The 23042-nt window shown below is 41.4% G+C and overlaps 2 protein-coding genes across 2 annotated transcripts; both read left to right on the forward strand.

The window, feature by feature from the left end:
- Positions 1-9095: 9095 nt before the first annotated feature.
- On the forward strand, positions 9096-10373 carry LOC147435836 (NDR1/HIN1-like protein 10). The gene has a single exon (XM_086488753.1). It carries the CDS (start codon positions 9244-9246, stop codon positions 10114-10116), a length of 873 nt encoding a protein of 290 aa, XP_086344879.1. The 5' UTR covers positions 9096-9243; the 3' UTR covers positions 10117-10373.
- A 10042-nt stretch (positions 10374-20415) lies between these two features.
- On the forward strand, positions 20416-22244 carry LOC147435837 (uncharacterized). The gene is made up of 3 exons (XM_086488055.1): positions 20416-21803; positions 21897-21998; positions 22100-22244. The coding sequence occupies exon 1, from the start codon at positions 21426-21428 to the stop codon at positions 21738-21740; it is 315 nt and encodes a 104-aa protein (XP_086344181.1). The 5' UTR covers positions 20416-21425; the 3' UTR covers positions 21741-21803; positions 21897-21998; positions 22100-22244.
- Positions 22245-23042: the final 798 nt, after the last annotated feature.

Below are 23042 nucleotides of genomic sequence, written 5' to 3' on the forward strand. Positions count from 1 at the left end.
GATCGGTCTCTGCAAGGATCCAAAGGAGAGAAATTAGGGATCCAAAGGGGGGGCAGTGTGCAAAAGAGTAATGTGCATCACTGGAGCTTAAAAGACCTAAGGCTCAGCTTCATTAAGACTTCCATAGGCTAAGGTTCCAAAACTTTAATTGAAAAGTCCAAATGGTCAAAACTGGGAAAATTGGATGGTGGAGGGAAGACTCAAAAGTCTTCCCACATCCCTATCAAGGGAGGGGGTGAGCCCTAAGAGTAGGGGATGAGAGCTAAACACACACACACACACACACACACACACACACACACACTCCAAAGCTCTCCCCAAAGGGAAGAATGGACACATGGCAGGCTCCTAGGCGAGTTGCCCCCACTTTCCCCTCAAATCCTATTGGATGGCCATAGAGGTGGACCAATGAGAATTCGGCTAGAGTAAAATTATTCTAATCAATTTAAAAATGCTTGATAAAAGAACCAATAAACATTAAGCTCCCTAGAAGACTATTGGACAGTCTACCAAGGGGTCCAATGAGCATCCAATAGCCCAATGGCTTGCCTGATTCCTATTGGCAAGAAGACTAAGAGGTCCAATAAGAGTTTAATTGAATTATTTAATTACCTAAAGCTCTCACAAAAGGGGAAAGGGGAACACATGTCACAAGGCTATCAATTCTGCTTCTAATTTGTGATTGGCTAAGCTTTACAGGAGCCAATGGGAGTCCAGCATGAGCAATTAGCAAGTGGGGTCAACCAAGAAGAGAGAGAGAGAGGGATGCATTTTTACTTTAACACATTGCCACAAACACACACACACACACAACTCATGTGTGCAAGAAGAACTCCATCTCCTCCTTTAAGCATTGAGAAGTAGAGGCCTACACCAACAACTCTTGGCTATGGAATGCAAATCCAACCAAGAGCAACTTCAATGGCATGCTCATCTCCTCTACCATGCTAATTACTAAGCTAAGTTATGTTATTAGAGTGATTATGTGAGGAGAATACTTCTTTCTTGTAAGATACATCTTCTTCCTCTCAATCATCCTCATTCCCTACTAGCTCTCACCATTTTTGAAGGTGTGTGAGGCCTTGGGACTGAGGCTAGGGACACTAGGTGTGTTTTTCAAGCATAATTTGGTGCATGAGACTTCCATCTTCATTGCACCAATGAGTTTTGTCAAGGAACACAAGAATTGTATTGTACAAAAGTCTCCTTTGATGGGAGAAACTATAATACAAAGCCTTTATGGAGGGGGGACAGGCTCCATGTATATTCGGTCCTCAACTGTTGCCAATTGTTCTATTTCTCTCTCTTTTCCAGTATTGTCAATGCCAATTTAGCTAGTTGTAAATTGCTATGTTTCTTTCTCAAATTAAGTACTCTCTCTATGCTCATTAGGAACTTGTTCTTAATGAAATGCTCATTATGTTATCAATTTCCACTATACACATGTTACTAGTGCATTAAATGTTACAACCTTTGTGTAGTGTTTTGATTACATGGCACTTGTAGATTAGCCACACAAGCACATAACAAACCCCAAGACACTCTGAATCCATTGCCCAATCTGAAGATCTTCTTGGCGATCATAAAATCAACCAACTGGTTGTCAGAGTCCACAACTTGTTCAATTGAGCATAACCACTTTTGAAGAGGGTTAGTGATTTCTTCCCCAACAACAAAGTAGGTGGTTTTTTAAAGATAAAACTATAAAAGTAAGACTCTACTCCTAATGAATTGCATGTTTACCTAGATCTTCCTACCCAAATAAGCTTAGAGCATGCACATCAGTATATCCCAAGTACCATGGAAATACAGGATAGCTTTATTATCAGCCACCACATCAATATAGACCAACATGTATCAGACTTCAGCATGTTTTTTATGAGAGTGGCTCTCTCTGCCAGCATATGATTCCTAAGATTCATGAAACCCAAGCCCCTTAGATCCACATGCATAGTAATATAGTCCCAAGATATCCAAGACTTGTTTGAAGAGCCCCACACAAATTTCAAAATCTGGGATCTAAACCGATTTGAACCAATTTAATGCTTGGTTTGAACAGTCTAACAGAGGTAAAACATACAACAAATAGGGAACCAAAATAGCTTGATTGAACCTCACTCTCACATGAAAAGTCCACTCATCACAATGCAAGCTGGCAATTTTATTAAATACCCTTTCCTCTACCCAACTGGTGAGCTATTTATTGGTCACATCCACCCCAATTGGGTATCCAAGGTGATTGAAAAAAGAACCCCATTGGATTTTCTTCCACCTCCATATCAAACTGTTGAAATTTTTTGCAAAGATACCTATCAGCTGATATTTTTCTAGGTTTAGATTCAATTGTACTACCAAAGAGTTCAAACTCAAATAAGTCATACATTTCTCAATTTTAAAATTATCAGCCTGCAAAAATGAAATTGTGGCATCGTCAAATCCTAGAGCAACCACATGCTCATGTCTAATTTGCAAAACTTTAAGATTACCAGCCTTAGCTTGTGCATTCAAAAGGAAAAACAAGGGATGAGTGGCTACTACAAATAGCAATTGGCTCAATGGATAGCCTTTCGTCACTAACCTTCCCACTAACACTACCTTGGATAGCCTGCCATTGACCAAAATTTTAGCATTCCCCCAGCCCCAATAGCAATATACATGAAGAGATCCTAGTCCCAAACCCAAGCTTGCTCATAACTTTCACAACAAAATCCCAAATGACAAGATCAAAGGCTTTAGAAAAGTCTAACTGCCATAAGACCAATCTTTGATTAGTTTTATTGGAAGCCTTTACACCCAACATGTTAATTAATATGTTGTCCATAATAGTTCTACCCCTAATAAAGCCTGATTGAGCTTAACGAATGTTTTCTCAAGAAAGGATCAATTCTGAGAACAATGGTTTTAGATAATACTTTATACAAAATGCCCATCATAGTGATTGGCCTCCAATCAGCTAAGGAAGCAAGAAAAGTCTTCTTGGTAAATAGCTCCTTAATGATCCCTTGTTTCAATAGCTTAATGATCCCTTAGAGGGTCCATGCATTGAGCTAGCTAGATTTGGTTGATGGTTGCTAATACCAAGGGACCCAACTTGTCCCAACAAGCGAATAGAAATTCCTTTATTAATCCATAGATACTAGGGTCTTATCACTCCCCAATTTCTTACTATAGCTCACAATAACTCATTTCCATCAAAAAGAAACTCCAACCTACTGGCATTACTTGGCTCAATGCATGGATCCACAAAAAAGGACTTGATTCTCCATAACAAAGTGTTGATAATGTGGCATCATTTTTGGACCCCATCAACTTTACATGGCTATTTGAGCTAGATCTTTTTCTTAGATTCAAAACCAACCCTTGGAACCTACCCCTCATAAGAGAAAAGATTGAGAGCTCTCCTGTAGATCTAGTATGGACACTACAACCCCTCCCATGTTACCCTTACATACCTTCTATTGGGTTGGAAAATTTACACTTTCCAATCATATGTCGAGACCCCTTGACCTTGCCCCCCCTCTATACATAACACTGAATAGAAGGTGGAAGGTTGGTCTCAATAGGAATCAATGGAATCACAAGTTTTCCAATCTTTGGGCCTCCTCCATTGAACCAAAAAAATGTGGCTCATATTGCACAAAGCAATCTAGACAGGGAAGAAAGTCTCCCAAGCTGACAAAAAGCTTATGACTTCAAAACAACAATCTGTGAGACGTTTCATTCAGCACCCGCAAAATCCATGGGCCCACGCAATGAACACTCCTACCAAAACGACGACACCTCTCATGCAAGGTGTACAATACAATCCTCCAATTCTCATGCCTATCCCTATAAGAGTATACTGCATTGGCATGTAAGCAATCACTGAGCTCAAAAACCTGTATGTGAGTTGAACCTGCATTACAGTTCAATGCCACATGGAATATTATCCATTAAAATGTTATCACAATAATAATGATTCCTGCAAGCCAACAGGCTAAGAACATTAAGTTCAATAACAAAACAAAATATAGAAAGAAATTATGCTTCATTGATATTCCTTACCTAACAACTTCAAAGCTTTCAATAATATGTACCACATCATGCACAGTGATTGGGCCTCTCCGCACAGCTAGACCTACATGAGAAATTTGTTAGTTCGAACATCAAGTTGAAACTTTTACTAAGGATATAATTAAATCTAATTACCATAGATGTGATGTGGTGGATGATGAATCATCCAACTAAAGGTAGATAGTGTCCAATGCCTTCTAATATGGGGCATCTTTAAATAGAATATTCCACCCCATCCAAAAAACACAACATCAGTTTTGCATGACAATGAAATTTCATAGACAATTGAATCAGTATAACAACTATAGTATGCGATCCATGTGTTGGTGCAAACCAAAAGAGTGCACTATTAATACCAATAAAACCCTTAAATCTATAGAAAAACATTAGCTCTCAATCACTCACAAACATGCATAAAGAGACACACAAATCTACTCATTTATGTATATATAAGCCATAAAATTTCATCATTCTCACATAATGAGATGAAAACATGTAAAACGTCTATAATTTATGAAAATAGAAATTCCACAGATATGCAACAGCTTAAAATGGAAGACAACAATAAGATTTGAGATTTTGATGCCTTTTTTGAAAACAAATAACCCAACTGCAATACCAGTGAACCTTCAACCACCAAAAAAATTTATTCCATGATTGGCATTGTTCATGTCTTCATGCAAACTGTCAAAATTCTTAGGAAACAAACGAAACAATTAGTGGCATACCATTGCCATACAAAGGATGCTTTGGTTTGGAGTTGCAGTTGATAGCACATAATAACTATAGCAATACTCAAATTCCCTATACCTATCATACATTCATCACCCTTTTTGCAAATAGAACCCCACAAACTCTATTGTCTTTTTGAACCTTCCATAAGATCTACATTATACGTATCTTATGGATGCACATCATAATAGGGGTTTATTGGTACTAATTTCCGAAGAGCAAAGAGATCCATAGGAGAAAGTTTGATGTTTGCAAAGAGGACACAAACTTTAGGCATATGCATATGCATCAATGCACTAAAATACCGTGTTCAAGTGGTTTAATGTGCATGATCCTTGTCTAAAGTTGTTTACAATGGTCATTACAAACTCATAATGGGGTCTAAAAACTACTGCTACCTGATTATTTGGGATAGCAAAAAGTCCTTCAAATCTAAAGGAGTAAGACAATTTTTACCTATAAACCTAAAGATAACTTTTCACAGTGAACTTTAGATAGAGGAAACATATTTTGGAATCTATCAAGCTTTCAAGTATTTCATTTCCACCTTGAAGCTCACATATCTAATCATAGTTGTAGTAATTGAAGCCTCTTTTCTAATGGCGTATTACTGTATGTTCCCAAGCCACAAAGGTCTCCATATTGTTTTGACACAAATATAATCTCAACCAACGTCTCAAAACTTAATTTAACTGTACATGGCTTCATGCCATGCAAATCAAACAACGCCACTATAGAACCAAACAAAACAATATGTTCATTAATTTACCCTATCAACATAGTTCAAAGAAAGTTATGCTTTAGCACATCATGACATTAATCAAATGAGCACACAAAACCAGAAGTTCAATTATTTTTAGTAGCCAAGATTGAATGCATCTATATGGAACGTGCATCAAAAGCTCAAGCCATCTTTGTCATCAATGCATTCAATCGATTTAGGTAGATCTTGAGCCACATCACCTCTCCTTTTAGAGCCCTCACCTCTCCTTCTAGAGCCCGAATCTCTCTTTAAGTGAATCAATTTGGATCTGGAATTCCCTATTTGTCATGTGTGAGCCCTGCATCAATTCAAACCATTGTTGCTCCATGTGTGCCAACATATTGGACCTATTCTCCTCAATGCGATTCATTCTGCCGTTGAAGCGCTCTGCATATGAACGAAACTCATCGCACAGGTCTACAATTTATTAGCCATTGGCTTGCTGAGTCACATCCAAGAGCGCTTCTAAGTGTCTTTCAAAGTACAACTACCTAGACTCACTACGAGCAAAGAATTCATGTAATGTATCGAGGACTTGGTCATTTCCATCATATACCATAGGATGAGCAGCAGAGGATCCCACACATTGAGCCCTTCTCTTTGCCGCTCAAACATTGGAAAACCTTGGAGTAGTGGACTCAATACCATCATAGTCTCTCTCAATGATGCCATTGTTTAGTGTTTTCCATAGTTGTACCATTAAAAAGTACATCACACAATGCATATAAAGATGAACTATGTGTTAATTACCACCAAGGAAGCAATTCCTTGTGCAGTATATACTACAAACTTAACATCTTATCATACAAAAGAAAACATTATCTATACAAAGCACGAGGTGTGTAAGTTTCAAAAAAAATGGACATAATATTATCTGACTCCAGAGGGCTACACAAAATACATCCACCCAATAGTGTCCCCACGACGTCTCTTCATCCACTTTTTAGAAACTGAACTACACACCCACTTTTGAGGAAAATCAATGTACAAAGCATCATTTGCATCAGGATTCTCCAAGCTTCATGTGAACCACTCTATCAAAGTGGTCTTCTTTGCACCCTCCTTATGCAAGACATCATTCATGTTGTCATTATCTGAAAATGTCACAATTTTACTCAATCTCTAGACACTTGGTGCATCATTGTGCAAAGGGAATTTAAAAATTCTTCAGCAAGCCTCATATGCAAATACATAGCGTCCATCCGTATACATATCTATCTCTGCAATGATCTCCCTTTCAAAATCGTGTACGCAAAGGGAATTTAAAAATTCTCCAGCAAGCCTCATATGAAAATACATAGCGTCCATCCATATACATGTCTATCTCTGCAATGATCCCCCTTTCAAAATCGTGTACTAACATATGGAATCTTACAGTTTCCATATCATGCCCCTTGTAGATGTACTTGTAGACATACTTGATGGCTAAAATTAAACAACATACCTTAACATTGATATGTGCATTAAATAGTGTCGAAAAAACAAGATTATATGGCACAACCCATCGATTATCAATAGTAAAACCCTTGACCTTGGTGGTGAAGCCATTGTTTTGTCGTGAATATATGGGGTAGCCATTATTATCCATGCTTGTTTGCTCACAAAATGGATGTGGATATTTTTTGATACACTACCCAATCAACCATGCAAGAAGATGAAGTATTGAATTGAACACATGGTCCACGAATGTTACAACTAGCAATGATGTCATGCAGCACTGGAAATTGATTTTTATCTAGCAACTCTGCACAAACCATCTTGTCATAGTCATACATCGAGGATCTAAAGTCAATAATGTATGACAATGTGGCAAGCCTCTCTTTAGGAACTCCACGACACACATGTAATCCACCACTTTCGCAAAAATATATTTCTTCAAGATGTACTTCATCATGCTTGAGTGTTTCAAGAAAAAAACCCTTGTTGTTATGTCCGGTTGATCAAAGGAAACCTATCTCGGAAGCAATGCATCATTTGTTTTTGGCCATTTAGAATTACTTGTGAATGTGATGAATAGGTATGGCTTTCCCTTTGCACGGACAATTTCCATTGCATCTTGTTATAATTGGTACATGTGCAGAGGGCCACCTATAAAAGATAAGGGCAAGACAATTCTTCCACCCACAGACCATCCAAGGACAACATCACTCTCAGACAAATGGACCATGTCAACCAAGCCTGCATACAATTCTGCCATCAATGTCTTTTGATTTGTATGAACCCATGCAAGGTGACACTCCATGCATCAACCATATATTATTGAAGTAAATGGGCCCCGCGAAGCAAGCATGATTTTGTGTCAACACGAACCTGTAGTAGTCGATATGCATAGTACTCTCTTTGAATGGCTTGAGGCTTATTGCTCCAAGTCTTTAGGCATCTTATTGTAGTTAAAGCTCGAAAAATTGAAATGGAGTTGTGATTAAGATCTAATGCCTTTATTTCCAATAGATAGTGCAACTAAAATCATGTTGAAAATATTGGCATGGTAAAATATGGCCTAGGGACTAGGGCATAGAGGAGAAGAAAGAAAGGAATACAAATGATTTTTGTGCCTAAGTTATTTAGAGGGCTCTCCATAAGCTCTTCATATAGGGCTCATCATATCCTGGAGGATCCTTGAGGTTTGGAGCAGGGGCCTCATATAATTCAACTAGTGCCAGAGAGAACCTTGGGTGGTCAATGAGATGCATCAATTAGTTTGTCGAGTAGCATGCACGATCTATATGCCGCTATCTACTATAGCCGATTAAAATTAAAGGTGATTCTTGAAACTATGGGGTGGCAAACAAAATTGCAGGGAGGTCTTTTGATGATGGCAAAGCAGCAGATCGTAAAGGCCAGAAGCTTTACGGGATTGCGACTACCTTTGACGAGGGCCCTCTACATGAGCCCTTAACAAGCCTATGGGAGAACCCTCTTAGTTAGGGCATGGCCCGTGAGAGTTAACTTGTGGAAGCTTTATTTCATAATGTCATGTGATACATCAATTTCTCGAAAATTCTCAGAGCAACATTGGAAAGCAAAGCATGTTATTTTGTGATTATTATGTAAACTAGTACGGCCGACCGCCATCGGCGGCCTCTCTCTCTCCCCCTCTCTCCCTCTTTATCGCGTGCAAAGGGGTTTGTTTTTGTTTTGGACTTTAGCCTTCAGATCACAGATTGCGACACATGTAAAAGGCTCCCCCTTCCACCATATTATGTTAGTAGATTCATTGAGGGCGTGGCATTTTCAAACGCGCTATTTGGATGGGCTCTGCGTGCCTGCAAATTCAAAGGTGGGCACCAATGAAGATGACAATGCGACTAATTAAAATACAAGAATCTTTAAGCTACCTTTTTCGAAGGCCTGGGACAGATTGAGAGAGAGAAACAGAGAGAGGAGTAATTTTCACAAGGGGGGTCAAGAAACCGTGGAAGCAAGCGCGTGCTACGTTACAATCAGGAACCTTCCTGCAGTAGAGAGGCTACGTAGGAAAGTGTGGAAATTTTAACCATGGGATCATTAACTAATTAATATATAAACAGGCCTTCATCTCCTGGAGCTTCAGGGGCTGATTTTATTCATCTCTCTCTCTCTCTCTCTCTCTCTCTCTCTCTCTCTGTGTGTGTGTGTGTGTGTGTGTGTACATTCTCTAGCTGCTCTCGCCCCGCCCCCTACCCCAAGGAGTGCGTACACGTGCACACAAACTCATGACCGACAAGGTATACCCAGTGCTGTCCGGAAGCGAGGACCGATATGGGCGGCCCTCGGCGCCGCCGATCGGCCTCTCCGATCAAGCGAGCAGTACCCTCTCAATCCAGATGCCAACCGAGAAGGCCATACACAGAGAGCAGGAAAAACGTTTGATCTCTGATTATCATCCGAGCGCCACCAATAATCAGGTATTCACGGCCGGCCAGCAGTCAGCGGTGGGCGGAGGCCACCGTCGGAGAGGGCGATCATGTTGCTGCTGCTGCCTAGCCTCATTCGTGGGTACGCTAGCAGCAATAGTGATAATCGTGGGACTGGCGGCCCTTGTGGTGTACCTAGCGCTGAAGCCCAAGGCGCCCAAATTCTCAGTCACAAAGGCCACCGTCAATGAGTTCAAGCTCAGCACTGGGCCACCGACAATTGGCAGCTTCAACCTCAACACTGACGTCGTCTTCTCCATCGAGGCCCGCAACCCCAACAACAAGATCAGTCTCTACTACGATGACGTGGCCGTCTCGCTCCTCTACGCAAACCAGCAGATCGGTGAGGGCGCGATCTCCGCTTTCCAACAGCCACACAAAAACACCACCCTCCTCACCCTGCCCATCCAAGGTAGCCAAGCTCCCCTGATGTCATCCACAGGCGCCGCTCTGCAATCCAGTCTCAAGGACGACGACGGCATCCCGCTGCAGGGGAAGGCTGTCACTAAGGCACGTGTCAAAATAGGGCGATGGAAATCGAGGCGCTACAAGGTCCGCGTCATCTGTAGCTTCGAACTAAGCAACCCAAACAGCAAGCCTGCTCAAGTTAGCGTCCTCTCCCAGTCATGTAAGCTCAAACTGAAGATTGCTCACATAACCCTAACCTTCTAGAATAGCATACCTTTGTATTGTACACCCATGACCCTTCTGCCCTTCACTTCTCGATTCATACACATTTCTTCGTTTCTTTTTACATAAGAAAGAGAGAGCTTTGTTTATGGTTTTCCCTCAACGCCACTCTTCTTTACATATAGTGTGCAGCACTTGGTTACCCATTTTGAAGATATGAATCATTGGGTGTATAAATACTTTCTTATGTGAGTATGTAGCCTATGTTGCAATGTGTTGTTTGAATATTATTGGGCAAATCTCTCTCTCTCTCTCTCTCTCTCTCTCTCTCTCTCTCTCTAAAGCATTGTGCCAACAAGCCGTTTTGATGTAATATATACACTGGTTGGGAATGTACCAACATATCCAATTATTTCAAAAAAAGGGAAGGGGGGGGGGGGGGGGGGGGGGGGGGGTGGTTTATTTGAATAGGGCCCCTATGGCAAGGCTAGGTCGGTTTGACATTTGTGCAGAGTCTAGAAACAAAAATCAGTTGTTAACATGTTCATATTCCAATATCCATAAATGAGAAAAGCAAAACAAGCAATTGCTCACTAGTTGTACCGTGATTATATTTCTATTCCATTGTGTGCTCACTTGGTTGTGTGCATGTGTGCTTGCAAGAGCTCAAGCTCTCTCCTTGAGTCTCTATCTCTTTACATGGTTTCAGAGTTTGGTTGTACCTAAGCAGCTGTGTGTGGCAAGCAAGACAAGTGGAAGAAGCAGTTCAAGGTAAGGTTTTTCCCATTCTCCTTCCTCCTATGTTGGTACTACACACGCCCAAGATTTTTGGGAGACATCGACAGCCATCTCTAATTTTGGTGATTTTTGTGGGAGATTGGCGGCTTAGGATTCTTTAGTCTTTAGGTCGGATTTTTTGCAGCTAGTTTTAAGTTCCGGATGCATTTTAGTCTCCATTCAGGAGTAAGAGTGCGTTCACATGTAAGGATGCAAAGGTTTTGGTTTTCGCAAATCTCCCATTTTGGTGTAGCAGGCGGCTTGATTGGTACTACAATTTTCACAACTAATGTATAGTAGTGTGAAGTGTTGAATTGGGTGTATACAAGCATATTGTGGTCACAAGTTATGACAAGTATATGCTATTTGTTAGCGTGCGAGTTTTGTACCACCTAATATATGTGAGAACCCTCTTACAATTGGATGTATGATCAACTTCGTGACATGCGATAGACCATCTGATATATCTGATGCACCAACATACCAAATTATCTCAATATATATATATATATAGAGCCTTCATATAATATATAGCTTGGTTGGGAATGCACCAACATACCAAATTATCTCAATGGGGGGGGGGAGGGGGGGGGGAGTTTATTTGAATAGGGCCCTATGGCAAGGCTAGGTCGGTTTGACACTTGTACACAGTCTAGAAACAAAAATTAGTTGTTCATATTCCAATATCCATAAATGAGAAAGGAAAACAAGCAATTGCTCACCAGTTGTACCGTGATGATATTTCTATTCCATTTTTTGCTCACTTGGTTGTGTGCATGTGTGCTTGCAAGATCTCAATCTCTCTCCTTGAGTCTCTATCTCTTTACATGGTATCAGAGTTTGGTTGTAGCTAAGCAGCTATGCGTGGCAAGCAAGAGTAGTGGAAGAAGCAGTTCAAGGTAAGGTTTTTCCCATTCTCCTTCCTCGTGTGTTGGTACTACACACGCCCAAGATTTTTGGGAGACATCGACAGCCATCTCTAATTTTGGTGATTTTTGTGGGAGATAGTACAACTTAGGATTATTTATAGTCTTAAGGATGGATGCAAAGCTTTAGGTTTCTGCAAATCTCCGATTTTGGTGTAGCAGGCGGCTTGATTGGTACTACAATTTTCACAACTAATGTATAGTAGTGGGAAATGTTGTATTGGGTGTATACAAGAATATTGTGGGCACAAGTTGTTATGACAAGTATATGCTATTTGTTAGGGTGTGGGTTTTGTACCACCTAATACATGTGAGAACCCTCTTACAACTGGATGTATGATCAACTTCGTGACATGCGATAGACCATCTGATATATCCGATGCAAAGTCCTAGTGTGCAGCCTACTTGGCAATCGTAGTGACATCATCACTTATGTGTGCAAAAATGCTTAGCTCTAGGATATAAATTGAGCTTGTACATAATGATTTCAATAATTTAATAATCATTGAGTGCCCCTGCGAGGCCCATGCTAGGCTCTTGTGTGTATTGATTATCTACGCGTGTGATTGGCATCCTTAGTCTCCTAATTATGCAATTAACATGAATACTACTTTCCATAATCAAACAACTGGTATTAGAGCTTACCAATGATTGGCACTTTCCTAATCACACTATTGAGTGTACTTACTCTCTCTATGCTAGATTGTTTGGCACCCTCTCTTTGCCATAACAATCGTTATTCAAACTCCTAATAATGATGTGATTAGTTTCTAATTATCTCATTGAGGGCACATTCATGGGCCATTACCCTCATGAGGTGATTAAAATTAATCAAGGGCTCAATTAGTTAATTATTAGGTTCATAAATTTGTGTGTGTGTGTTTGTTTGTTTTTGTGTTTTTTTTGCATAATAATTACACTTATTGGCTTTTGCATTGGTACAATTAGCTTACTTGATCCATGCGTGTGATTGAAGCCATGAATGAGAGCTTTTTGTTGAATGCTAAATCTTTGAAAATGAAGGTAACTATTCCCCCTTTTTAGCTTCTAAGTATGGGTTTGTATCTCTGTGTGTGATTGCCTACTTTGTCAAGTTTAAAGTCCTTTATTTAGGGAGAAATCATGTGGATATCGAAAGGTGTGAGTGGTTTATGGTACTAAGTTAAGGTTCTTGACCTTCAAGTGATGAATTCAAAATCAAACACCTTATTCTTGGTAAGCATAGCTCATGGGTGGATTTTTTAATGATCTCGTCCCGGCTTTGCTTCGTTGACACATGTTGCTATTGGTTGCCATTGTTGTCAAGTTTGTGAGCTCTATCTCAAACCAGCATGGCAGTTGCTCTGGACTATAGAACATCACCAAGCTCACTAGAGGAATTCCAAGACCTATGCAAGGTTTATAGATGTTGATGAAGCATCAAAGTGCACAATTATCTGTGAGATAGCAAAGCACTTCAATAACAAGTTCCAAAGAATGGAGAAGAGAGTAAAATGCAAAAAACTTAATCAAATTTTGGGGCATCAAGGAAAATGCTTGGACTACGTGTTTGAATTTTGAGTGAGGAATAGAAACTGCAAGCAACTCTACTAGTCAATGTTCGCAACACATTGGCAATTTTTATGTAGCCCTCTAGCAAAGAAAACCTGCTTACTAAGAAAAGTTCTTTGACAATGCTAATGAAACCATCCAAAGACTTGTTCATGGCTAATGTAGCAACGGTTTTGTAGGTTTCAAATCCATCCTTGTACAAGGCAAGGTCTAGTGTCTAAGCCATCTCAGATCATGGTTTTGGTTTATTCTCATTGGCAAAATATTGGAAGCAACGACATGATGGTAGTATAGTATATGAATAACCAAAGGAACTAGTTTACTCACTTTGGCAATCTGAGTCATGTGGTTCTCTTGATAAGAAGGATGTTTGTCAAAAAAATTTGAGGATGAACATCTATGTCAAACACCTGATTCATCTATTGGATGATCCATAACTATACCATTTATGATATGCTAAGGATCATAGAGGGGATGCTATTTAGCACAGCTCTTGCTATTTCTCACATACAATATATACTAGCTACCATGTTTTCATTAATGCTAACACATAGCCCTGTTAATTATTAGCATATATTACATGCTTAGTAGCATGCATGCCACGCCTAGTAACAGACACACCATGCTGACTAGCATATGGGCCATGCTTTGTCACATACACACCATGTGACTAGCAAACACTCCATGCTTAGTAGCATACATGCCATGATTAGTAGCATCCCTACCATGTTAACTAAAAAATAGACCATGCTTTGTTGCATACACACCATGCTTAGTAGCACACAATCCATGCTTAGTAGCATACAATCCATGGTTACTAGCATATGGGCTATGCTAACTAGCATACATTCCATGCTAAGTAGCATATACACTATGCTTAGTAGCTTACATGCCACACTAACTAGCATATGGGCCATGCTTGTAGCATGTAGTCCACGCCAAATAGCTTGAAGTCCATGGTAGGTAGCATATTAGCTATGCTAACTAGCATACACTCCATGCTAATAACAAGCATATTGTTCATGCTTGGTAGCCTACACGCCATACTAACCAGCATATGGGTCATGCTTGGTAGCATGAACTCCATGGTTAGTAGCATATGGGCATACACTCCATGCTAATAACTAGTATATTGTTCGTGCTTGAAGCCTACACACCATGCTAACTAGCATATGGGCCATGCTTGATAGCCTACACGCCATACTAACTAGCATATGGGCCATGCTTGGTAGCATGCACTCCATGCTTAACAACATGATGTCCATGGTCAGTATCACAAGGGCTATGCTAACTAGCATATATTCCATGCTTAGTATCATATACAACATGATTGATAGTATACATGTCATGCTAACCCCATGCTAACTAGCATATGGGCCATGCTTTGAAGAATACACACCATGCTTAGTAGCATACACTCCATGGTGACTGGCATATGGGGTCTATGCTAACTAGCATACACTCTAGGCTTGGTATCGTGCATGCCATGCTAGCTAGCACATTTTTCATGGTGTTAACACCTACTTCTTGCTTGGTAGCATACATGAAGGGCTCTGCTTTGTATCTTAAGGCATATGCAACATCTAATTTTTGTTGAGTTGATTATCTACAAGTTGAGTTGTTTTGTAAATTCAAAGCCCTTCATCCAAAGTGCAAATTTCAATTGCTTTCTTTTGAGTATTTAAATCCTTTCTTTGTAAATTCCACCTGCATGTTCGACTACTGCTACCATACAATAAGCCGTCGTGATCAGCCAATGGAAGAGCAAATTGAGCCTGCACAGAAATTAGTGATGCAAGATGACGATTCCAAGGGTCACACGCACGCACACGCACACACACACACACACACCACAACCCGTCAAATCTAGAGTAAGAATTAAGTGCTTTGAGCAGGCACGAGCTACATTGCAAGAATGACATACCTGCATGCTACAGACAAAGATCTACTATGAAAAGATGTTAAGATGCTGTGAAATGCTACAGCTAGAGAAGAGGAAAAGGGGTTTTGTCCACTACATACACTATCATGTGGACGTGGGTGTGTAGATTTCTTATACCCACAAATATAGGCATTGACCAATAAAGACGAGATTATAACCCGGTGGTTCTGATCTCCGTGCACCTCTAGATCGAGGTGTGTGGGGATTGGACATGACTAGAGAATGTGAGGTAGTTTACATTGTGAACATAGAGAGAGAGAGAGAGAGAGAGAGAGAGAGAGAGAGAGAGAGATAAGACAAAGAATGCCAATAGAAGATTAATTTTTTTGTCCAGGTTATAAGATTTTTACCCTCATTATGAGTAGTGACAAGGATGTGGGGCCGTCCAACCGAAACACCTATCTCTCAACTAGGATCTTATGTCCTTGTAATCAATGCAAGCATGCTGTGCGATGAACAAGACGCGTTTCTTTGCAGCACGTTCGTGAATTTGGCGAGTTCGATCCATCTATTATAGATCGAATTGTTGCCAATTATAACTCGTCGGACTCTAACGCTGGCCAACAGGCAGCAATCTTGCAACCCAATAGACGTGTTCGCAGGCGCTTTGGTCAAGCAGCATATGTGAGGCCACAAGATGTAGCCTCTAACAGCTCGAGGGATGATCATGCAGACCACATTCCCAATGAGGCATCGATGAAATGATCGAGACGATCATGGATTCAGAAAGGCTATCTATGATGATATGAAAAGTGCAGCCGATACGCCATTGTATAATGGAGCACGTGTGTCTAGATTGAAGGCACTCCTAGTTCTTCTCAACATGCAGACAAAGTTTGGATGGAGTGACACTAGCGTCACATCGCTTTTCAGGTGATCTATTACAATTATTTTACTTTAATAAAAAACTCTAGATGTATAATGATCTGATAGATTTTTACACAATTGTACCGTACTTTTTTCGTTGTGTAGATTGCTCAAACAGCATATACTGCCAGCTGATAATGTGATGCCAGATTCCAGAGAGGAAGCAAGAAAGATTTTGCGAAACTTGGGGATGGATTATAATTTGATCCACGCTTGTCCTAACGACTGCATTCTTTTCAGAGGGGAATACATAGACATGGAGAAGTGTCTGAAATGTGATTCCGAGAGATATCGAGTAGATCTCCACGGAACAAAAATTCCGCAAAAGGTTTTGCGAAATTTTCCTATGATTCCTCGCATCAAGCATTCCATCGAATATAAGTCCATGGCCACCCTAGCATCATGGCGTGAGGAGAATAAATCTTCGGATGGTGTGCTACGGATTCCTGCAGATTGCGTAGCCTGGAAACATATAGATGAAACATGGTCGGATTTTTCCAAGGAAGCTCAAAATTTGCGCTTAGGCCTGGCTATGGATGGTATAAATCCATTTAGTCAAAGATCAACATCTTATAGTGTATGGCCCGTTGTCATCGTCAACTACAATATTCCCCCGTGGTTGACTACGAAGAAGGGGCACCTATGGCTAAGCTTGATTGTGCCGGGGCGATATAAAGTGAAGAATATGGATGTGTATCTTCGTCCACTATTGGAAGAGCTACAACAATTGTGGATTGGCATAGAAGTGGTGGATATGAGCCGACACACAGGTCGATGGAATGTTTTGATCAAAGGCATTCTAATGTGGACCATGCATGACTATCTCGGACTAACAGAATGCTCAGGTGATTTACACTCCTCACTCAAACACTGTAAATCTTGGTTTTTCTCAAGCTTATCTATTATCATGTGTATACATGCAGTGCTTCAACAAGCGGATACAGAGCATGTGTCACATGTGGACCTAGACTGAACGCATGTCGGACGCCATCATTGAAGAAGCAAATCTACGAAGGTCATCAAGCATATCTTCCAGAGAATCATGTGTTACACGACGGATTTTTGGGAAGATAACCACCAAGGATGTCTGCACAAGCATGGTTAGAGCAGAAGGAGATGTGTGATGACGGTTTGCTCCCAGGGATGAAGAGACTATCTCTATGGTACGAGTTATCATATTGGCCCCGACTCATGATCAATCACTTGCTCGATCCAATGCACATATTCAAGAATGTGGGTAATCTACTATGGGACCATCTGACCGGCAAGAAAGATACTTTGGGAGCAAGGGTTAACCTTAGAAATCTGGATCATATGGAGCAATATTGACCGTAGACAGCATCCGATGGATCGATAAAACTCCCTAAAGCCCATGGATTTTCACAGGATCCCAAGAACGCAAAGTAAAAGAGGCCATTCGATCTTTGCAGACCTCCACTGGCGTAATGCACTCGCTCCGAACGTGTTTTACTAAAGAAGGAAAGCTTACCGGTTTGAACTCACACGACTGGCATAAAATGTGTCAGGTATGTTCATAGTGGAATATATCATAGTGGGAATTGTGTAACAAATTCGCGTGTGGACTTTAATATCATTGTTGCATGTGTTTTGCAGTTTATTATACCGGTGGCCATTGAGGGATGTTTGTCTCTTGACGTCCGTAACACAATCTACAAACTTGCGAGTTTGGTGCAATGAACCTCACAAAAGGAGATCAATGTAGACTCCATACCATTCGCCAAACTAAACGCTGCGGAGGTTGTGTGCATGTTTGAGAAACACTTTCCTACTACCATGCTAACCATTTAGGTGCATCTTCTTGTTCACATAGTTGATGAGGTGGAAATAGCTAGCACAGTACATTCCAGATGGATGTTCTTTTTAAAACGTTTCATGAAAATTCTCAAGGGATATGTGCGTCAGAAGACACGTCCGGAGGGTAGCATGGTAGAAGGTTTGGCTGATATCAGAGTACCTAGTGTACACTGGAGAGTGGCTAGACGGATTTGATAAAGCCCGGGACACGCTATGGCGAACCATAGATGATGAGCGCATATCTGGGATTTTCATGTGAAATCTCAGTGTTGAGAAGAAGATGAGGGAAGATCTAGAGGCTAAAATCAACCGATTTTGCATGCTTCACAATCCACTGATGCAAAAGTGGATTTCACACTATGAGGATGCAAAGCAAGAGCGACAAAGGGCATGAATTGAGTGGAGACGGGGAAGACGACCACCGATGCACTATCCGACGGGTCTGGAGAGCCTACCAACATTCATGAGCTTAAGATGGTTGCACAACCAATTGAAAAGCGCACAACAGTGCGGTGAAGAAGTGACTGAGGAGGAGTGGGAGTACTCTTAGGGTTGCACGACCAAGGTAAGTTTGCAATGTATAACTAGTGACCTTCTAGATGTTTGAACGGCCACTCATATCTTTGTTGGTTGTTGGTTGTAGTATAAGTCATACACAACAGCATGGTGTAAAGATCAACATTTTAGGGTGGAACGGATCGGCAAAAAGCGTTTTACTCGAGATTATGGAATCATGGCAAAATTTGAACAGTCTAGTCGATGACAGTCCTCTGATGCAAATCCTGTGGTGGTGGAACTCACTTACTTTGGCACGCTACAAGAGATTTTGAGGATCGATTATAGAGGATTTTGTATTGACTTGTTCGATGTGCAAGGGTTCAAGATAATCGTGGAGGGTCGCAACGCTACTGTGCGTAGAGAAGAGTTTGGTTTTCTTGAGGTGGATTCAACTAAGAAATGGACTGACCTAAGAGACACTTTCATACTACCCGAGCATTGTGAACAAGTCAGTATGTAAATAGTTAACATCCCATTTTAGAGGTTATGTGCTTGGAAGCTCTCATGTGAGTTATGTGGCTCTCGCAACTCTCATGTAAGTTATGTGGCTCTGGTCATCCTACAAAGTCTACATCAAACTGGTGGTACGTCATAGAGGTAGCCCCTTGTAGTGCACGGATGTATGAAGGCTACAATGTGCCAATCACAGCAGCATCAATGGAGGAGATCGGAGAAAATGATCAGTCAGAAGCCGCTGAGGTGGTGCCAGACGAGAATCAAGCTGCTACTCTCTATGGGGTGCATGCAGAGGATCTACAAAATGAAACGGAGGACATTTGTTTAAACGGAGAGCTCTACATAGATATAGGAAGTTATGTTGAGCTTTGCGAGGATGAGAGAGAGACCTCTTAAAGCCATAAATATTGTATTTGAACAATCGAGGAACAATCTAGCTCCGTTTTATAATGTATAATGTATTCACGTGGCTTTTTGTCCATTTCTGTCTATATGCGTCATTGCATCATTGTATTTAATGATTATTGCATCATTGCGTCATTGTATTTAATGGTCTTTGCATCCACTCCAGGTACGTATGCTCTAAGTATGTTCTCACAAGCAGGGATGACGAGCACTACGTTATGAGTGGGATGGAGACTGAAGCTGCAATCGCGAAGCTGGTTTGCTCAATATAAATGCTGCTCGTCCCACCACTAGATCTAGCTGATCGGGTGAAAGAGACACTAAGAAGCGCTACTACTGCTTCTCAGCAGCTCTTTCACCCGTTCAATTAGATTTAGTGGTGGAGCAAGCAAATTCTATGAACACACCTTCGCGATGCAGCTTCAGTCTCCATCGCACCCGGAGCGCACTGCTTTTACAAATTCACAGAAATTCAATGAAATCTCTCTACAGAGGAATCCCTCCCCCTTTATGAGTCCCCTCTCTCTCTTTCTCTCTCTCTCTCTCTCTGTCTTTCTCTCTCCCTCTCTCTCTCTCTCTCTCTCTCTCTCTCTCTCTCTCTCTCTCTCTACTTGTCCATGTTTTCTTCTCCATTCATTCAATATTAAGTTTAAATGTTCATGTGTTTAATGTAGGTATGGATGATGAGCAATTTCTTTCTTCTTTGTCACCCGAGCTATTAGGAAATAAGACGTAGCTAAATAGATAATTGAGTAGATTACTTAATGGAGAGAGACAGATTTACATACATGAGATTATAGAGTGAGAGAGAGAGAGAGAGAGAGTACACACTATATACGTGGTTCACCCAATGTGGGCTACGTCCACGGGAAAGCAGCCACTCAATGGCTTTAGTACTTCAAAACAAGAAGTAGTTTACAAAGGGATTATACCCTTAATGGAGCTCCCGCCTTGCTTCACTCTCACCACCTCACACTCACCTTGTTGCATCAACTTCATACACTATGAAATGTGTGTAGAAATGGCCTCCTTTTATAGGCCAAAAGGGCTGCCCTCTCTTATGAGAGGCAGCCATGTGTAGCCGCGCTTGTGTGAATAAGTCCAAATCGAACCCTCCAATCCGCCCATGTGTGGCCGTCCTTGAGAAGACAAGTCCGCTTTTGAATTCGGCCACCGGCCACCGGCCATTGACTTCCGACCACCGGCCACCGACCATTGACTACTGGCCACCGGCCAACCGACAGTTGTTTTTCGACCACTTTTCGGCCGCCGTCCTGCCATAATATTCCGGCGAAAAGGAATATTCCGACGAGGGAAAAAAATTATCGGGGGCTTCCGTCCCTGAGGCCCCTAAAGTGGCCCCTGATTTTTGACTGTGAAAATTTTGGTTTCCGGTGAGTGATTTTCCTTCACGCACGATGGCTTCTCCTCATAATGGGGGCCTTACAAATGTGCATTTTTACCACAGAAAATTACAAAGGTAAATCAGGCTCCATACTTAACACGAGCAGAGATAGTGGTACGTGGAACGTCATCGCTTTGGCGCATCATCGCGCGTGCCTACTCCGATCGCGTCCCCCTCTGTTTCGGAGCATTCAGCGCGCTCTAAAGCTTCGGTGTCGACGAGATGATCTTCACACTCGTTTAGGCACCGGCGTTCTAGTGGTGGCGGTGGCGGTTGTTGTGGGGATGTCGCCGCCGATGCCTCGACACCGCCTCGTGTTTGACAAGGCTATTTATCCTCCCCTTCTTTGCCCGCCTCAATACCAGCCACGACATCACCATCTACACCAGGTTTTGCGCGGATGACGGCCGTTCTAAGCAGCTACACACCACTAGCTACTCCTCCAGGAATCACTCCAGTCGACACTCCTCACTTCGGGACCTAGACTCCAGTGGAGACACCTGACATCTGTATCCCCGTTGACACGCCGCTAGAGACCCTTGTTGATACACCCAGGTTCACGCATCACCAGCGAGAGGGCTTGCCTTACTCCGTTGACTTCAGCGACGGCATCATCTTGGATGATGAAGGAAAGAAGGTGATCTCGCGCATGCGCGGTCTTTGCTCTCAGGTGTTTAGACACTACATACTAAACACCTGGAGTGAAATACCAAGTGATTTAAAAGACAGAGTCATCAGCATGCTTCATGACAAGTTTCCTGTTCCAACACAGGATGACCGCTTCAATGAAGACCTGATGAAGGTTCGAATGCGCGAATACTGCAAGCACAAGCGTTCCGAAGTGCAAAAAGAAATCTTCCACAGACCAGATTGGCTAGCCAAAGAAGATTGGAAGAATGCAAAGAAAGCAGCGCGCGAGAATCCCGACAAGTGGAAGCAACAAAAGGAGGCAGCCAGAGCGTGAGTAGAGGCAGGGAGCTCGCACCACTTGGGGAGCGGCGGGTGGACATCATTTGAGGCTGATTTTGTAAGTGTTTTCACATTGCTCTTTAGGTTTGATAGTTTAGGGTTTAGGGATATTTAAATTCTAACATAATGGATTCTTTGTATGTTTTGACAGTGGTCGATGACAGGACGTGATCCCACACCGTACGAGCGCGAGTACGCAGACAGGAAGGGCTTATACTCCCTGATGAACATTCTGAGTTCTCGCGGAGGCATGGTTAGTATTAGGGTTTAATTTTTTCTATTTGTTGTATTGTTTTATAAACGTCGCTATATGTTTATACTTACAAAAAGCTGTCTTATTGTTTTTTTTTGCAGAATCCGACAGATACGTCGCTTGGACGCGATGAGACGTCTGATTAGACGACGCCAGTCTGGCGCATATGTATCATGAGACGACTTTTATACGTCTTTTTGAAAACCATGTATATTTTTTCAATAATGACAATGGTGTTGTAACGTTTGCAAAGTACAATCAAGTGATTTTGCCTATGATGTGTACAATTGTCATTGATTTACTTTCATCAATTTACTTTTATCAGTTTTGCATCTTTATTCTACAAACAATACTATGGATGATGGAGTTAATGGTTATATTGTCTTGTGGGTGACTACTTTGGGTCTATATCTAAGCTTGCATTTTTTTTCAAAGGTGAATCAATTAATGAAACATTCAATATGGTTGATGGGTGAATGCCCTGCCACCAAAACAAAATTCTCTCGGGCATCGCTATGACCATCGCTATATAAGGCTCTACAGTGTTGCTATAAACGTCGCTATACATGGCCTATAAACGTCGCTATGATCGTCGTTATATAGCGACGATTATAGCGATGCATATAGCGACCATTATAGCGATGCTCATAGCGACGTTCTCATATTGACGTTGTTAGCGACGGTCTTAACGACGCCAGGAGTTATAAAAACCCAATGTATTTCCGTCGCTAACAGCATCACAAGAGCACACAACCTCTTGTAGTGGAAATATGCATTGGCATTCGACACATGTAACCATATTGTTCACATAATTTGTATTTGGGAGGTGAGTGACATCATAACAATTGTCTACTTTTTCATTTCAGATGACAAAGTTCATGATACCTTATTTGTATATCATTGCTTTATGTTGCACTTTGGTTGAGAACAAGTCATAACAATCGAACCATAGCGGGTGGTCAGATGGTGTTGCTTAGTAGTTCAAGGCATGCATGCCTTTCTATTTTGTGTCCTGGTATCCAAGTTTGATTGGGATACAAATGA

This window comes from Adiantum capillus-veneris, chromosome 18 (genome assembly GCF_014529385.1).
Source record: "Adiantum capillus-veneris isolate H3 chromosome 18, ASM1452938v2, whole genome shotgun sequence".
Classification (NCBI taxonomy): domain Eukaryota; kingdom Viridiplantae; phylum Streptophyta; class Polypodiopsida; order Polypodiales; family Pteridaceae; genus Adiantum; species Adiantum capillus-veneris.

Bases quoted from the DNA above. Each gene is read 5' to 3' on its own strand.
- LOC147435837 (XM_086488055.1), top strand. From the start codon at position 21,426: ATGCGCGGTCTTTGCTCTCAGGTGTTTAGACACTACATACTAAACACC.
- LOC147435836 (XM_086488753.1), top strand. From the start codon at position 9,244: ATGACCGACAAGGTATACCCAGTGCTGTCCGGAAGCGAGGACCGATAT.